Source organism: Danio rerio, chromosome 9 (genome assembly GCF_052040795.2).
Source record: "Danio rerio strain M-AB ecotype USA chromosome 9, GRCz13ab, whole genome shotgun sequence".
NCBI lineage: Eukaryota > Metazoa > Chordata > Actinopteri > Cypriniformes > Danionidae > Danio > Danio rerio.
The window spans coordinates 36,255,536-36,274,356 of record NC_141029.1 but is presented as its reverse complement, the minus strand read 5'-3'; the positions used below and the strand labels follow the sequence as shown (position 1 = coordinate 36,274,356).

The window sequence follows — 18,821 nt, the reverse complement described above, 5'->3', positions numbered from 1 at the left end:
AGTTGGTTTTGTTTTTTATATCTGGTCATATCTTTCACAGTACATAGAAATACAAAACTTGATTTTTTTAAAGAATAAGTTGCGTCTGTCTGATGAGTGGAAAAAGGTCTGCGACATTAACTGAATAATAAAAGAAGAATCTGGAGGACTTTTACTTTGTAAAAAAGACGGACGAACAGAATATCCGGTTTGGCATGTATCAGTATATTTTATGTTAATTCAAATGACCAAATAAAATAAAAGTAGCTGAAATTACGCATGTTTTACATACAAAACACACATGTTGTGCTTTTCATTTACTTTTCATTCTGAATAAGAGTTTTGAGAAATACATTTTCCTTTCAAAGAGAGGAGTGACTTATATATTATATATAAATATGGATGGACTACTTTGACAAAATATTCATTTTATAAAGCAGAACCACATTTGTTATATTGCTTCAGGTGTTTTGTTTGAGTTATTTACATGTTTTTTTCACAGCAATATACGTTTAATCAAAAATGTTTGGCTATATCCTAAAAGCATATTAACAATATTATATTATATTATATTATATTATATTATATTATATTATATTATATTTTATTATTATATATTATATTATATTTATTATATTATATTATATTATATTATATTATATTATATTATATTATATTATATTATATTATATTTTATCATATTTTATTTTATTATATCATTCATTTTCTTTTCGGCTTAGTCTCCTTTGTTAATCTGGGGTCGCCACAGTGGAATGAACTGCCTATATTATATTATATTATATTATATTATATTATATTATATTATATTATATTATATTATATTATATTATATTATATTATATTATATTATATTACGGTCTATGGAGGACGAAACCAGCAAAAACAATACATAAATGATAAATAAATAAATAAATAAATAAATAAATACGCAAATTCCTGCATGAATAAAACAATAAATAAATAAATATGCAAACAATAAATAAATAAATACAAATCTACAAATTCTTGCAAAGGTAAATACAGAAATAATTAATAGTTCTGGCAGATTAATAATTAAATAAATTTACAAGGATGTTGGGGGAATAACATTTATTTATTTTAGGAATTTGTATTATACATGTTTATTTATTAATTGTTTTATTTATTCAGGAATTTATGGATGTATTTAATAATTTTTTTGCATATTTATTTATTATCTGTTTTATGTATGCATGAATTTATGGATGTATTTATTTATTTATTTATTTGCATATTTATTCATTGTTTTATTTATGCAGAAATTTATGGATTTATTTACTTATTTATTTATTATATTTTTTATGCAGGAATTTGTGGATTTATTTATTTGATTATTTAAAACCTAGGTAGCAATTTTATCATTCAAGACATATTTCTTAGATATGAGGGACAGAATATGTATTTGCTTACGCCTATAGCCTACTGTTGCTCGGGTAAAATGCATAACCTGTCCGGTGCACATGACAGGTGTGGGAGGAGTTTACACAAAACAGCTACTCAGATACTGTCCGTTGGAAGAGACGCATATCTAACTCTACATGGAGAGTCACTCTGAACAAAGCACGGAATGTCCTGCTACTTCAGACAACAGCGACTGTCAGAGGTATGGATTTAACTTTATATTTATATGAAGAAGTGATATTAGCTGCCAAAAATAACTATTTGCTTTGTAACGGGTAACGTATATAGTAAAACACCTGTAGGTCAGGTGATGTTTGCGTAGTTAAAAGAGCAAAAAGACATTTCAGAAAAAAACGTCAATTAAAGAAAATAATTATAAATCGGTCGTATTTTAGTTCGTATTTTAATTAGGTGATTGTTATCTTTCTAGCATTAGCAGACAAAGTTTGTATAGCCTTAATGTACAACTTATTCTAATAGTAACAGTTTAACACTACACTGGGAAAAAGCCACACAATTCCTTCAAGTTAACTTTATTGTTTTTACCAATTTTAGTAAACTGAACATAAAACAATTAAGTTGTCCCCAAAACAAACTCAAGAACTGTGTTGATTCAACTCACTTTAAATAAACAGTTTAAACAAGCAGCAAAAGCCTTTTGTTAAGTGTAAGCAGAAACAGCTGACACGCAGTTTCAAAAATGTCTAAAAGGGAATCTTAACCAATAGTTTTATTTAAAAAAACTATTTTACAGTGTTCCACACATACTAACAAACATATAAAGTCATCACATATAAAATGTCTCTGCAGGGTTGACCAATATGGATTTGAGAAATCCGATTTCAACTACGAATCCTATGAGGAGCTGATGTCTGACTATTTAGCTGTTGTCACTAGAAGGTCCAAAAAGTGGTCAAAGCTTTTGCAGGGCACTGGAAAAATGGAGAAGAATCTGAAAGGTGGGTGAATTTAATATAATTTTTGTGTCAACTTAGATCTTATGGAGCATCGAAAAAGATTCTTGAACATTTTTTTTATGTCTGTACCTATGAGTGTTTTGCAGTATTGTAATTCTGAATAGTGTATGAGTCTGTCCAGTCTAAAATCTGTTAGATAGTAGGAAAGCCTCTTGAGAAATTATATGACTGTTAATATTACAGGAACCTCACAAGGCACATAATTCCAAACCCATGTCATGTCTTGAATCATGCATTTTTACTATTAAAGTCTAACCGTTGATTTAGAGTCCGAAGTTTTATTAAAGTAATATTTAAGAAGTGATTTGTACATCGGGGTGTGTTGGTGTCCTGTTTTTTTATTAGTTTTTGTCTCTTTGTAAGGAGAATTTATCATGCTGTTATGCAAGAACAATTTCAGGCGCTAGTCTGACAATCGAATGTTGAATTAGTAATTTTAGTTATTTATTTTATTCACTTAGCTGGGCCATGGGATGACAAATACTGTTTTACTTTCGTAAAGTTGTCATTTTTGGGCAGCACGGTGGCAGTGCGTAGCACAATCACCTCACAGTAAGAAGGTCACTGGTTCGAGCCTCGGCTGGGTCAGTTGGCGTTTCTGTGTGGAGTTTGCATGTTCTCCCCGTGTTGGCGTGGGTTTCCTCCGGGTGCTCCGGTTTCCCCCACAAGTCCAAAGACATGCGGTATAGGTGAATTGGGTAAGCTAAATTGTGTGTAGTGTGTGTGTGTGTGTGTGTGTGTGTGTGTGTGTGTGTGTGTGTGTGTGTGTGTGTGTGAAGGAGCGTGTATGGATTTTTCCCATTGATGGGTTGTAGCTGGAAGGGCATCTGCTGTGTAAAACATATGCTGGATAAGTTGGTGGTTCATTCCACTGTGGTGACCCCAGATTAATAAAGAGACCAAGCCAAAAAGAAAATTGATGAAAGAAAGTTGTCATTTTGGCTTGCAGTGAAGCGATATGTGAGGAAAGGGATTCCATGTGAACATCGCACCGAAATCTGGATGGCATTCAGTGGAGCCCAAGACCAGTTGGAGAGGAATCCTGGCTACTATCAGGCTCTATTAAAGACAGAGCAGCACGACCCTAAAATAGAAGAGGTCATACATGCTGGTAAGTCATTTGTCTACCCATTAAACCATTTCTGAACTGTTTTTTTTAATCTAAACTTTGTTTCCTCTTCAGATATGCACAGAACCTTTCCTGACAACATTCAGTTTCGTCACTCCTCCCAGTCATGTTTACAGAAAGCCTTGTTTAATGTACTTCTGGCTTACGGACACCACAATAAGGATGTTGGTTACTGTCAGGTACTACTGAAGTAACACCTGAACCCAGGATGTATTGAACTTCCTATTGCAGATGAGAATCTAAACCTATTGTTGTGTAAAGATACTGCTGAATAGTCAAGTATGCTGTGTGAGGAAGCAAAACATGGCTGTAATTTTACATTGTTTACCCTGTCAATATTATGACAGAACCTGTTGTTCTTGTCTGCAGTCAAATCAGGTACTGAAATGTATCCCTTGTTGCCTTTTTAGGGAATGAACTTTATTGCTGGTTACCTCCTCATCATTACCAAAGATGAAGAGAAGTCATTTTGGTTAATGGATGCTTTAATCGGCAGGATCTTACCAGGTCGGTCAATTTTAACTGCTATTGTATATACTATCATAGACATATGAGCATAGATGCCACAAAAATCAATAGGTTTTCCGAGATGCCTCAGACTCCGTTCTAAAAACTATGTAAATTCCCACAAGAAATGTGATAATCTTTTACAAGAGAGAATGTTTTGGCTCCTGATTTTTAAAATGTATTACATCAATACTACATGATTTTAACATCATGGTAACTTTTATCTTATTTTATTGTCAATTTAGCAAAATCATCTGGTGAAATCTTTTGCAGATATTGATATACATGCATGTGTATAACTATGGTACACTCAAATACAGCAGAATCTTTACACGTAGTGGTCCATAGTGTTGCGTTTGTAAACAGCTGATAATGAGGCATCTATTATATATATGAAGAGTTCAGATGCAAAAACCTCCAAATGTCATCTTAAATTTTCTTTTAAATTTTGCATTTCTCTTAGGCTCCTGTGTCTTGATTCTGTAATTTCACTTTCATGGCAAAGAAAAGGTTATTTTTTATCACTTTTAACATGAAATAACTGAACATAAACATAAGAAGAATGCTCATTGTAGAAGAAAATTCCAGATGGCACTTTGCATTGAGGTTTTTGCATCTGAACACTTCATATATTGATGCATATTGTAACCAGTACTTATTCAGAAAATATAAAACACAGATTTATCACTACATTAATCATATTTGTTCCACCATTAAAGCAACATTATTTCGGATGACATCACCTGAATCCTGTGGGCAGAGAAAAATGTTAACCAATAGCTATATAGCTTTTTGGGCATTGGTTTAGGCTATGATTATCAAAAACGATGTGAATGAGGACTGAAAAATCATACTTAAGTTAAAGTACCATTACTTGCCTAAAATGTAGTGTGAGTAAAAGTATTTTTTGTAAATATTACTTAAAGTATGAGACCTTTCAAAAGTACTCAAGAGTAGTAAGCAGTGAGCATTATGCTGTTGAAAGCTGATGCATTTACATGCAATTTGTTGATGTGTGTAAACGTAACATTCCATAGTGCATTTAGTTATTGCCCTGCAGGCACACATCATTAGATGTTAATATTAGATTAAATTTAGGCTGTGATGTCAGGTAACCAAAATTCAATGTCTAGCCAGCGTCTAAGGACCATGTTATTTTGATCTCCATTAACGGCGTCAAATGATATTGATATTAGGTTGATTTTAGGTTGTGTTAAAAATGTATCAAAATCCAAAGTTGAGCCAACATCTTAAATCAATGTCATATTGACGTCAAATACTGACATTCATTTGTCAGGTTTGGCAACCAAAATCCAACATCTGATAGACGTCATAGTGGTAACGTCCACACAATGTCAAACTGTAACATCATTAGACGTTGATATTTGGTTGATTTTAGGATGGACGTTGGTGTTGACCGGACTTGGGGTTCTGATGTCAACCCGATTTTCATTTCCAAACAAAATGAAACCTCCCCATGACAATGGGGTGGAATGTCAATCTGACGTCATGTTGATGTCCTGTGCCCACTGGGTATTTAAGGCCATTTCGGTAATACAGTAAACATCTGTCATCTTCTCATCAGTGACATGATTTTGGACATCTTCTTGGACTCGCTTAATGCTTTTGCTGCAATTATAAATCGCCCATATCTTGTGGTAGTTCATTATGGTGTGATTTACTGTACCTCTTTACTTTTATGTGCGATTTGATTGGACAAGGATCACAAGACTGATTTTTCTGATCCCTATAGACAAGAAAAAATAAAGTAGTAACTGAAGGTTGAAGGAAAGTAGTGGAGTAAAAATCACTGAACAGCCTAAAAATGTGCTCAAAGAAAAGTACACATTTTTAAAACTACTTGGTAAATTACTATTCCTGAGAAACACTACTCAATTACAGTAATTTGAGTACTTGTAATGTGTTACTTTACACTACTGAAAATAGATTATTCTTTTTTTTTTTAATGATACTTTTAATACTTTTATAATGGGTAATATTAACATATGCTCATTTTTTATTTTTTTTTACACTATGGCCAATCTTGTTTATCCAATTCACTTGTACCGCATGTCTGGACTGTGGAGGAAACTGGACAAGGACATCTAAATATGCAATTTTGTAACTCGTAAAAACTCAAAAATATCTTGGACTGTAATATATTTATGCCGCCTCAACTTATATCAAACTGATTAATTTGTTTAAATTAGTTGACATTTAGTTAAATTAAGTTAAAGTAACATAAAGGTATGATTTGTTGTCATGATTGTTTGTCAAATAATTTTTTAAAGTGTAACTTCTGTATTAATTATTTTATTATACGTGTTGTTTCATTTAGATTATTACACACAAACAATGTTGGGGCTTAAAGTGGATCAAGAAGTGCTTGGTGAGCTTGTCAAAAGCAAGGTTCCTGCTGTTTGGCAGACCATGAATCAGCATGACGTAATGTGGACCCTGGTGGTCTCACGCTGGTTCATCTGCCTATATGTTGACGTCCTTCCTGTAGAGGTATGAAGACAAAGGCTGTTCGTTGTAAAAAAATGGATCAGTGATAAACTTTTAAGAAATCAGCAGTCATGAAACAACTTTCAATCTTTCTGAAAATATTGTATTATGATACTGATGTTTAAAATTATGATTGCCATTGTGATTTTCTCAGACGGTGCTAAGAATATGGGACTGTCTTTTCTATGAGGGATCCAAGATTCTGTTCCGTGTGGCTTTGACTCTAATTCGACACAATCAGAACCTCATCTCACAGGCAAAGAGTCTCCCAGAAATCTGCGAAGGCTTTAAACAGATCACACGTGGAGAGTATGTAGAGGACTGCCACTCATTCATGCAGGTACATTCTGTTGATTTAAGTAATATTTACAGAGCTGGTGTTGTTCTAAAGCATAGGTCTCAACCTCAATTCCTGGAGGGCCGCAGCTCTGCACAGTTTTGCTCCAACCCTATCAAACACAGCTGATCAAACTAATGAAGGTGTTCATGACTCTTTTGAGCACCTCGACTATTTGGATCAGCCGTGTTTGACAGGGATTGAGTAAAAACTGTGCAGAGCTACGGCCCTCCAGGAATTGAGTTTGAGACCTGTGTTCTAAAGGATGTTTATATGTCTTCAGAAAATCTTTATGGAGCCAGGAGGTCTCTCTACAGCAACAATCACTAAACTCAGGAAGATGTGTAGAAATAACATTACTTCTGAGAGCCAATAACAGTCCTTCGCAACTGAATGGTGAACATAGACGGTTCTAACTACACGCAAGATAGGAGTCTGTTATTCTGTTATATCTGGACAAAAAGTAATTGCCTGGTAATGCTTTACATGAATCCTTTAAAAATATGCTACCAGTGAAAAGTTTGGGGATGGTAAGACTTATTTTTTTATCTTTTGAATGAAGTCTAATGCTCACTAAGAATTGTATAACTAACAAGATTATTATTACATTATCTAAAACAGTTTATATTCTATTTTAAAAAGGTGAATTTTCAGCAGTTATTTCTTTGGATATTTCAGAAATGTCTTATTTTTGGCAAAAACAAATGTTTCAAAATCTTTATGCCGGTATTTTGGAAAAAAAAATATATATCTCAAAGATATTTTGAGAGGAATTTTAAGCACAATAAATAATTTTTGCTGTTCTATTTTATTCATATGTTACAGATAATAAGCTGATATCTATGGAAGGCCAATTCTGACACTGAAAAATAAAAAATAAAAAAAATTATTGTGACTTTAATCTTTCAATTCTATATTTTTTATATATTTAATAGCATAGTATCCATAGTTTTGTGCTTATTGTTACTGTCAATATTTAACTAAAAGACATAAACAACCAGTAGAATTCATCTTTTATTTATTTTTCATTTTTATTTAGAAATTTAGAATCGCATTCCCTTAAAACAATATGAACTTCACAGCAATCAAGGCAGCACTTCAATATCCACAACAACTCCACATATGCAATCATTCCATATGAACGCCCATTATAAAGGAGAGATTCATTTACCCTATGATAAACGGTGTTTCTCTCAGTGCACTCCTTGTGTTTGTAACAGTTAACCATTTACCTGGGTCCATAATAATTTAAACCTACCTCAAGTTGCTGAGAATGTTCTGCTTATGTCAGTGTAAATCGTACCCTTTGTACATCCCATAGTGCAAAACCATAATATTTCAGCAATCTAGCAGAATTTCCCTTTAATGCTTCTGAATGTCTGCAAATACCATGCTAAATGGAAGCAAGCGGGTTATATAGTTTTGATATGTAGTATGAGGGGACACAAAGAAACATTTAGTGTTATTAAAAGGATAATTCACCCCAAACTTAAAACTGTTATCATTTACTCAGCCATTTTGAGTTTGTTTGTTTTTTTAATGATGGAGAAGAATGTTGGAAACCGATTGACCTCTATAGTATGCTTTCATTATTATGGAAGTGATTGGTTAAATGTTTCTAACATATTCAAAATATCTTTTTGTTCATCAGACAAAAGAAACTAAAAAAAGGTTTGCAATCACTTGAAGGCAAGTAAATTAATTTCAATTTCCTTTTTGGGGGGAACAATCCCATCAACAGGTACTCTATTCTACAAAATAAATTCTCTCAGGTCGAACTTTTCCTTATTAAAAATGATAGAATTAACATCCAAGTCAAAACTGTTATGCAAGGTTTTGTTAACGGCAATAAAATGTCCAATCTAGTGAATCTCAGAAGCAATCCTGTCTTTTATAATCCCAACTATTAACCCAAAAAAAAAAAAAAAAAAAAGTGTCAAATTTGTAGTCCCTTTTAGACTGAGTAACAACCATCCTCAGTTTCCCTAAATCCCCCTAGTTCTATAAATAAATACACAACGATAAATTAAAGAATGTGAGGTACCAAAAAATTCTATGTTTTCAGAGACCCAGATTAAGCCTAAATGACACAACAGATAGATGAGCTTAATCTGGTTGCTGGAAACAAGCTTGACCTACAGCCCCCCTCTTTTGCCCTTTAGTATGAATTAATTATACTATGTTTAACATAATACAACAGAAAGTCCAGGAAAGGTCAGATCCACCTGAGCAGAGGCAGTGGGAGACACCAGCAGAGGGCAGGGCAGGTTAAAAACTAGATGGCTGCAGTCCAGATTAGAGCAGAAATCAGTGGCGTCTCCAGATCCTGGCTTAAAGATGATTCATGAGGGGAGTCTAGATGGTCTGGTAGCCGGCGTGACTCCTGTTTCTGCCGATCAGGTACGCCAGGATCACTATGAGCACTAGAACAGCCAATGCAGCGCCCACAACGATGGGGATCAACATGTCGTCCTCATCCAACTCGCACTCCTCAGCTAGAACAGAGGAATAAATATAAGCAGTTAAGCAAACGAACAGTTTAGTTGCACTATTCATTCAAGTTCATTAATCAAGTTCAGATGCTTTCCTTCAAAGTGATTCATAAATGAAGAATTTGAGACCAATGAGAGATTTGTTTAAACATATGCAAGTAATGCAATGTTTTAGACATGATTCAGAATAGTAAACATGACAGGATGAATTACTTAAGGCGGTTACATTTCATTTACATTAAGAGAAGAAATGTGTCTATGCCAAGAGTGTCTGAATCTCCCATTATATTAAATATGAGTTTGATTTTTTTTATTTATTATTATATAATATGTTTTATGTGGGATAGATCACCCAAAAATAAAAAGTATCATCATTTACTTGTTACAAACCTGTTTAGTGTCATTCCTGTGTTGAACATGAAACAAGATATTTTGAAGAAAGCTGAAAACTGATAATCATCGACTTCCGTCGCATTTGTTTTGACTCTGAAAGTCAATAATTACAGGTTTTCAGCTTTCTTTATAATATCTTCTCTTGTGTTCAACATAACAGAAAAACTTCTAAAAGATTTGTAAACACACGAGTAAGAGTAAATAGTGAGTACATTTTCAATTTTGGGTGAAATTTACCTTTAAAGAGCACCTACTTTACTCCTTTTTCAAGATTTAAGATAAGTCTTTTGTGTATCCATAATGTGTCTGTAAAGTTTCAGCTCAAAACACCCAGTAGACAACGTGCCTGTCAGAGTGTGCCTCAATGTCCACCTCGGCTGCATCAGATAAACAGCACAGTGACAGACATGAAGGAAGCAGATCTCACATAACGTTTGTGAGAAATACTACAGCAAGATCTTCCTCAATGATTATTTGATGTGGAGTTGCAACGATGAGTCACACACAATGTCGTTACAAAGTTCACGCACAGATGCAGGTGGCGCTGCACAAATTTACATAGCTGACACTCTCTTGTTGCACAGAAGAGGAGATGCAGTGATTGATCTACTGTAGTCGCAAAATCATCATTTTGTATTCAGACTCTAATGAAACATTCATCTTGCCTCAATGCATCATCTTTATCATTAGAAATGTGTGCTCGCTAGGGCTAGGCGATTTTTCCGATTTTTTCGATTAATGGATTATAGAATTCTGAACAGGTTTCTATACACACACCGGCACTGCCCAGCCACGATACACGAAGCAGTTCTCATTTCAGCCGGCCCACAGAGCGCCATCTGATTAGTTTCATGTTAAATATCATGCGAATGTGCCCGTTTGGTGTGTGATAGTTTAAACTCTCATGTCCGCGCCGTGTCACTTCTGGTGTGCGACCTGCTTGACTGCCTGTTAAAGCGTGAAGTCATGTAGGATTTTACTTGTTGCACGTCTGTGTGGATTGTCAAGACATTCCCTCAACAAGTCGATAAACTCGATCTCAACATGTATGAAGGACATAAAAGCCTACCATGTGAAAAACCGCGCCGATCTTTTGGTTTGAACGAGAGTAGTAGTGAGGGACTGTAGCAGTGAAAATGAAAGTACCCGCCCCCATGACATCATTTAGCGGACCTAGTTGAAAACCAGACAGATCAGGCAGCATAATACAGAGAGTGGAGCAAAGCGCATCAAATTATTGGTATTTACAGGGGGAAAAAGAAAAATAGATTAAATTTATTATTTTATATTAGACACACATCTGGTGCTTGTATTTGCTCCTGCTATACGTCCACAACTTCACACATTAGGTTAAATTAGGCTTTACAGTTTCCATGTTCAGTCCTTTTTCTTTCACTGTATCTTTTTAAGAAAAAGGCAGCAGCATTACAAACTGTCATTCAATCAGAAGACAGTCTAAGCCGAGCTGACAGCCAATCTTTCCTAGGCTCAGCAAAACTTGCAAAAATACATCTGTCTGTATTCCTGCAAATGCAGTATTTACACAAATATTTCTTATTCAAATCTTCAGCAAGGCTATTTAACCCGTGAATTTGTTTTACATTTATTTACACCTTGAGCAATTTTTGTATGACATGGCCATTAAAAATACAATGTTCTTTAACCAGATGGTTTTTCAAGTTACTTTTAAAGAGAATGTTACTTCAGTCATGTTGTTGTAATGTTTTGAGAAGACTAGTGACACAATAAAAAAAAAAATAAAAAATCTAAATCGGTCAAACTTTATAAAAAACCTAGATTTGTTTTTTTCCCTAAATCACCCAGCCCTAGTGCTCGCCTACACCACTTTGTGCTTGAGCACCACTAAGTCATGTTTACTGTAAAATTAGCAACTCCAGGAATGTGAACAAAAGTGCCAATAGACCCTTTTCACATTTCTGGGTTTCTCAGTAGCGGAAGTAATCATAGTTGGGTAAACTTACAGCGCAGTTAATCGGAGAGTATTGAGAGTATAGAGAGTATTGAGAGTATAGAGTGTTTTTTACAACCCTATTTGCTTAAATAATATAAGAAAAATGCCACGATAATGTTATTAACACTTTCAAAAAAAGAAAAAAATTGTCTCAGACTGATGACAGCAGCCAGAAGAGAGAATAACGTCAAATTTACTCTTAGTCCCATAGACGCTGCATTACAAACACCTCGCATAAGTGGTAATTTAACGCAAAGATAATATAGTGCATTCATAAAAGCATTTAAATCTCATTGGTCGACTATGTTTTAAATGGTGTATCAAACCAAAAAAATTAGCCTATTTTTTGCTGTTATTCATATTACTTACACCTAATTACACTCACATTAGCACTTTTTATTTAATCACAAGGTGTTCAACAATAAACAGAAGAGCATTAAATGTATCTTTATTCTTGTGTGTTAAAGCCAGAAGATTTATTGAAGGACAAAACTAAGAAATGGTATGAAGAGAAAGAAAAACACACCTGCTCCAAAATCTCCCTTGACACCGAAAGGTTGCACTTGAAGTTGGAAGGTGTTGAGAGAGAAATTTTGTGTGACGCTCAAGGTCTTTTCCTTCTGACACATGTAAGAGTGGCCCAGCGTTCCCACCAAGTAGTTCAGTGTGGTGTTTCTGACCACAAGACCCTCTGTAAAAAAAAAAACAATTCATACAATTTTTCAGAAAACACAACTACAAAACAGCTAAATCTTCTATCATTCGTTTAATTTTGACTTACTAGCCATATCAGGCAATGAAGCTGACAGCTCCAAACCACTAAGATGATACTTGTTTGATGTGGAGTTCTGAAAAGGAAACAAACATGTTTCACATGTGATGATGAGAGGTCATTTTAGGGGGCGCCTTCATGGGAACTAATAGGAAGGGGATTCAATACTTACTAAAGAGAAGCTGAAAGTCAGAGTAATGTTGTCCTCTGTGAGAATCAGAGATGCACGGTCCGACTCACAGGATCCAGAGAATTTAACGAGGTTTGGATGCAAGTTCAAGACCTCCTGGACAAGCTGAAATGCAAGACAAGTTTACATTTAGATAAGGCACACTGTAGCAAATTCAAATTACATTTACAAAAGTGATTTTATAAAGGACATTTCAGTGTGGTCTTGTCATTGGCCCATGAACATCTTCTGCTTGTTATCAAACTCTTTCATAACTTTACAAGAGGCAATACACTTATAACTTACTGTTAAAACAGCTATCATAACAATATTTAAGTAATATGTGGCTGTTTTTGGTTATAGAAATTAAAAATGTAAAACAGGAAATACACTACGACCATTGATTTTGTTTACATCCCTCTTAATGGTCTATACAAAAAAAGCATACAGTCTACTTTAAAGGAATAGTTACATGTTGTCATCATTTTCTCACTGTTTCAAACCTTCATGAGATCATTTCTTCTGTTAAACACAAAAGAAGAAGATATTTTGAAAAAAGCTGGAAACCTGTAACCAATAATTCTATAGTATGCGTTTCTCCTACTGTAGAAGTTAACGGTTACAGGTTTTCAGCTTTCTTCAAAACATCCTATTTTGTGTTCAACAGAAGAAACTGAAAGAAGAAAGATTTTAAACTACTTGAGGGAGAATAAATAGAGAGTAACTTATTTGGGGTGAATTAACCTTTCACATGTTTCAAATGACCCATTTTGTGTAAATGTGAAGAAATGCTCCATCACCATTCAGTGTAACGGAAATATTATATAAAAATGTATCTTAAATATAAAAATGATGTAAAAATGCATTCTAACTTGTACTTATAAACAGTGTGCGAATTACTCATTGACGTTTGTGGGGGTCAACTTTTTCGGTAGTAGATTGGTAATACATGCATCAGTGAATCAAATTTATGAATGCATTTAAATTACATCTAATTTATCAATAAAATGTATACTTTTCAGTGTTTTGAGGAATATTTAGTGACTACTGTAGGTCAAAACTATACAAATTATGTGTCCAATTTGTCTTTATTTTGGGCTACAAGCACCTATTTTATAAGAAACACGTTTTGTGAGTACTTATGATGTCTATCGGTGCTCTAGAACCATCAGTTTCAGGCTGTTGAATGATATTTTTCCTTCCATTGATTGGCGCGATTGAATGAATCACAATAGCATAGAGAGCTATTTCTACCTATTAAAAGGTTGAACCCCAATTTGCCTTTTCTTTAGACTATATGCAGATATAAACACCTATTTTACAAGAAATGTGTTTTTGTGAATACCTATGATGCCTATCAGTGCTCTAGAACTGCCAGTTTCATACTGTTAAATGATATTTTTCCTTCCATTGATTGGCATGATTGAATGCATCACAGTGGTATGAACCATTATAGGGGGTGGGGGGTCAAATACACATGTATATATTATACATTTTTAATTAGTAAAATAAAAGAAAGCTAATATTGCAGAAAGCTATTTCTATTGAAGGGCTGACCCCCTTGTAGTGGACGCCTTGGTAAATCATGTTAATGATGTGTGATTGTCATTAGTTCTACCTCAGACGAAAAAATAAACAGGGAACATTCTAATGAAGAAAATATGTAAACTATTATGCAATTTTATCATTTCAATACTTAAAAAACGTTTTTAGTCCTTGACCCATTTACTTGCATAAAAATCTCTTTAGCCTGGCAAATCCCTTTATTTACACAACAAGCCAAGATTTTCAATAACAGTGATATACATATTGTTTGTCATAAAAATAAATGCAGGAGTCTTTTTCCATTTCAAATTTATACGATGGAAATTTAAAATTGTATTCATGGTATTAAAATGTCATCTAAAAAGTTGTTTAAATAGCATAAAACTGTGTTTTCATACACCGATAAGAGGAGATATTTAGCTAAATATTTCAAGCTTCTAGCAAAATAGTTAAAAATGATACTGTAAGTACCTTGCCCTGAGAGGTTGAGGTGAAGCTTATGTTGAGTTGGAGGGCCATGCGTGCCAGGAGACAGACCGTATCATTGGCATTGGTGACATTGTAGTTGCCCCGCTCTGGGGGTCCTGGGGTGACAGGAGAGGCCGGAGGAGAGCTGGTTTCAGGGGTGGCCGCAGTGGTCGGAACATTGGAGGTCAAAGTCTGGTGTATGGTTAGAGCTGTAATGACGATAACTTTATTATTTTACAAGGTTTTACACAAGTTGTAGCAGTGGTTAGATGCACTCAGTATTTTTTCTATGCTTATTCCAATAGTATAAGCCATTTTTTAGACTAAGCTTTATTGGTCTAGAAGCATAATGTTGAAGGTTACTGCAGGTTGCACCTAGTCAAATTTACGACTTTAAGACCATCAAGAAAGAAATTTTAGACGTGTACAGGGCTAAATGCTAAGGGTTTTCTTAATGGCCCAACAGAAAAAAATATGTATAAATAAATAAATGACACACACACACACACACACACACACACACGACCCGACCCGACCCAACCCGACCCGACCATTAGTCACATATTTTAAATGTGTCAAATAATCAGACCCTAGAGTTGTATACAAGCAATTTTTTTCAACTTAATAAAATCTCTTTAAAACATAATGTTATATCAGTTACAAAAAGTTTAAAAGTTTTATAGAGATGTGTTGGATCGATTGGGTAGCTTTACATAACCAAAGGTAACTTAAGATGCGTTTAAAGTGATTGAAGACTTACAAGACCATATTCCAGTGAACTTAGGACTATTTAAAGCCTAAAGTTTTGTTTTTGCCATTTAAAACCCCACGAACACCCAGAATGTTGGTCTGCATTTTTCATTTATTTTTTTTTATTATCCCTACTTGACTATTGTTACTACTTAAAGCAGGGCTTATAGATTGACATGAGACTGCATCAGAAAGAAAGAAAAACAGATTCAATTTACAAACATTTTTAAAATAATATTCCATTCGTCTTATATAAAAAGGTGTATAATAATAATAATAAAAATGTACTGCATTATACATTTATGTAGCTTTTGTAAAACAGTATGTGAGCTGTGTAACATGTATGATTTTTAATTTTAAAAACAGTAGGCTAAACATCCAAATGACTATGAGGTAAAGTTGGTTTAATATCCCCACATTCTTTCAGTGACAACTACTCATATTTTCTTAACGACAGTACTTTAAACATTCTGACTGAAGTCACATGCAAGAATAACTTGCATGTACTTTGATAGTCATTGGCTGCTAGTATAATTTAAATATTTAGAATTTGTAAAAAATACTTTTCTAAAATTATATTATTAATGAGAAAGTCTGAATGTGGGAATATAAAACCAACTTTACCTCAATCCAAATGACCTAGTACTCTGCTGAGATTCTGAAGTGCACTATTACTGAGCACTTTTTTCTTTTCCATGAGGCCGTGAGAGAGGATTGATGAATGGCACTGAACCAACAAAACTAACACTGGTAGGTCATATGATAATGACAACATAGTGGATGTAGAATATAACTTTTTTTGACAGCAATAAATTTCATATTCAGAAGTAGTAACTATTCAGACAGAACGAAAAACATTTCGGACACAAAGCTGTTAATGTAACATCAACATGGTGGCGTCCACGAGGGGATGACCCGTCAAAAGCACATTACAACAATGCACGTTTTGGTGGATTCTGATATGATAATGAGTCTTCATTTTATGTATATAAATGTATTGGAATTGCTCATTTTTATTGTACGAATGTTTTCTTATTTGTCGAAATTATACGGGGGCTCCTTTAATACATATATTCAGGTAACTGTTAGGACCGTAGAATGACGTTGGTTTTCTGTAACGACATCGATACATTTTAAATCAGTGGTTCTCAAACTTTTTTTCATCAAGTACCACCTCAGAAAAAAATTGTCTCTCCAAGTACCACAAAAATGAGCAGTATTGAAATACAGTAGCGTAGTAGACCCAGTAAAGCAGCTACAACTCTGCAAAGTAAAAAAAAAAATGTGGCAGATTACCTCAGAAATATAGGCTAAATGTCACATATGGCATATTATTTACATAATTTTTGAAAAATTTTGAAATGTGTATAGCATGTACATGACATATTTTATTCCTCCACGTACCACTAGAAGGAAGCCTGCGTACCACTATTGGTACACGTACCACAGTTTGAGAACCACTGTTTTAAATGATATACATCAATAAGTAACGTTAAAACTATTTCCTCCCAAATTATCAATCATTATCTCAGCTTTCCTGACACAGCAGGCCTAGACCAAGGTATTACATGAATAACGCTATTTCTAATAAAGAAAAAAACATGAAAAGCAAAGATAAATAAGCCACGGCGTCACGTAGTTTAGACTCTTACAATAACAATAATGAACTGACCAATTAAAAATAACCAACCCAAATAGTGCTCCATCCCAAAATACAGTATATCAAAATCAAACTTACCTAACAGCAGGCTAAAAATTGCCCCGACGGGTCTGTTTTGTTTGGGGATGATAGAGATCATGTTTCTTGCCAAAGTAAATCAAAACACGCTCGATAAAAACAGATGATGTCAGTGTAATTAATAAGCGTCTCCAAGCTATCTAGCCAGATAACTGTCGTTATGCAGCAGAGGAAAATGGTCTGTTTGAGCTGCCGTTGTGCCCAATCTACATCTGATTACAAACGCAGTAGGTCAGATTTGTTTAGTTTCTCGCAGCAGGAAACACCACTGTCACGTGAGCGGCCGCTTAAAACAAGTAAGCGCATGCGCGTATTTTTCTCGTTTTTAATTTAGAAATTTGGTTTCTTCATTTTTAGGACTAATAAGACAAATATACTATGATGTGATGCGGCTAAATAAACAAAATTAAATTATAATAAAATGTATTATTATTCATATTCGTTGTTCCACCTCTCCCGTAACACGCACTTGCACTTAGTTGACGATTCGTCACCCTTCAGCCATAGAAACGGTCTAATATATAATTAATAGTCGATAAACTGACTACCTTGTAGTAGTGTTGCAAAGGAAATATTTGGGGGGAAAATAACATTTGGCAAAACTGCATTAACAAGCTCACAGAAGTGATGTAGATATGTAAACCGATGAGGGCGCATGTGACTCAGGATGCTCCTATGTGTTACATTATGCAGAGACAATTTACAAGCAGGCTAAAGATTTCAGGACCATCCCAGAAGGACATCACAGATGTGTGATACTTGACCTTTTAACCTTTTGGTCATTTTCTCTATAGACTAGGCCTACTACAGTCTTAATAGGTAAAATTAAAGCTCCAAAAATGTGTTAATGTGTTTTTACAGCGATGCTATGGAAGAACTATTTTTGGTTAGTTCTATGGGGGCCTGGGATTGGAATGAGTTTTGAAATTCATGAAATGATATTATACATGGCAAAAATCTGTCAAAGGCACTCGAAATGTGTATAAAAAATAGTAAAAAGCCTTATTTGACATGGATATGTTATATTGAAGGATAAGCTATGTCAATAAAGGCATTGGGCGGGTGTTTAAGGCTATTTAGATTGTTAGTGTTGATATCAAAGATAGAAACTGTAATAATACATTTCTTAGAAGTTTGATTCATTATCATGCAACTTTTAGACAAGTACCCCAGACAGCACACATACGTTGGGCCGACGTCGTGCCGATTTTCAAAATTCCATCGGTGCGATGTCGCTCAGGGAGCGTTTGCTAATTGGCAAAATGTCGCCGCGACGTCGGCAAATGATCGGAAACGCTGTCCGGCCGATGTTAGGACGACGCAACCGGAAATGCCGGCCGCTCCGCGGAGGCGCTGTTCTCAGGCGTTTTGCTCCATACTTATGGACCACTAGCTGCAGCAGCTGCTTATTTATAATAAACACGACACACCACTCTCAATAACAGTTGAAGATTTATTAATATTTTTCACAAACATACAAATAGATTAACATACTTTTATCACACATAACCATGTTTTACTACGTTTAAAACAAAACCAACAAGTTGTACTATAATCATGGCTGAAATACTGTGCAATAAAGATTTTAAATACAAAGTCCATTGCAGCATTTACATTAAGACCATAGGAATATTTACAAGTACTT

The 18,821-nt window shown here is 34.4% G+C and overlaps 2 protein-coding genes across 2 annotated transcripts; one reads left to right on the top strand and one right to left on the bottom strand.

Moving 5' to 3' along the window:
- Positions 1-1,544: 1,544 nt before the first annotated feature.
- Positions 1,545-7,778, top strand: grtp1b (growth hormone regulated TBC protein 1b). The gene is given in 8 exon segments (NM_001017810.1): positions 1,545-1,621; positions 2,230-2,378; positions 3,346-3,507; positions 3,580-3,704; positions 3,936-4,032; positions 6,371-6,543; positions 6,695-6,880; positions 7,161-7,778. Coding segments are annotated over 8 exon segments (1,050 nt in total). The 5' UTR covers positions 1,545-1,556; the 3' UTR covers positions 7,254-7,778.
- A 100-nt stretch (positions 7,779-7,878) lies between these two features.
- lamp1b (lysosomal associated membrane protein 1b) lies at positions 7,879-17,465 on the bottom strand. Its single transcript, NM_001326532.1, is given in 6 exon segments — positions 7,879-9,372; positions 12,261-12,425; positions 12,516-12,582; positions 12,679-12,801; positions 14,692-14,897; positions 17,177-17,465. Coding segments are annotated over 6 exon segments (762 nt in total). The 5' UTR covers positions 17,238-17,465; the 3' UTR covers positions 7,879-9,232.
- Positions 17,466-18,821: the final 1,356 nt, after the last annotated feature.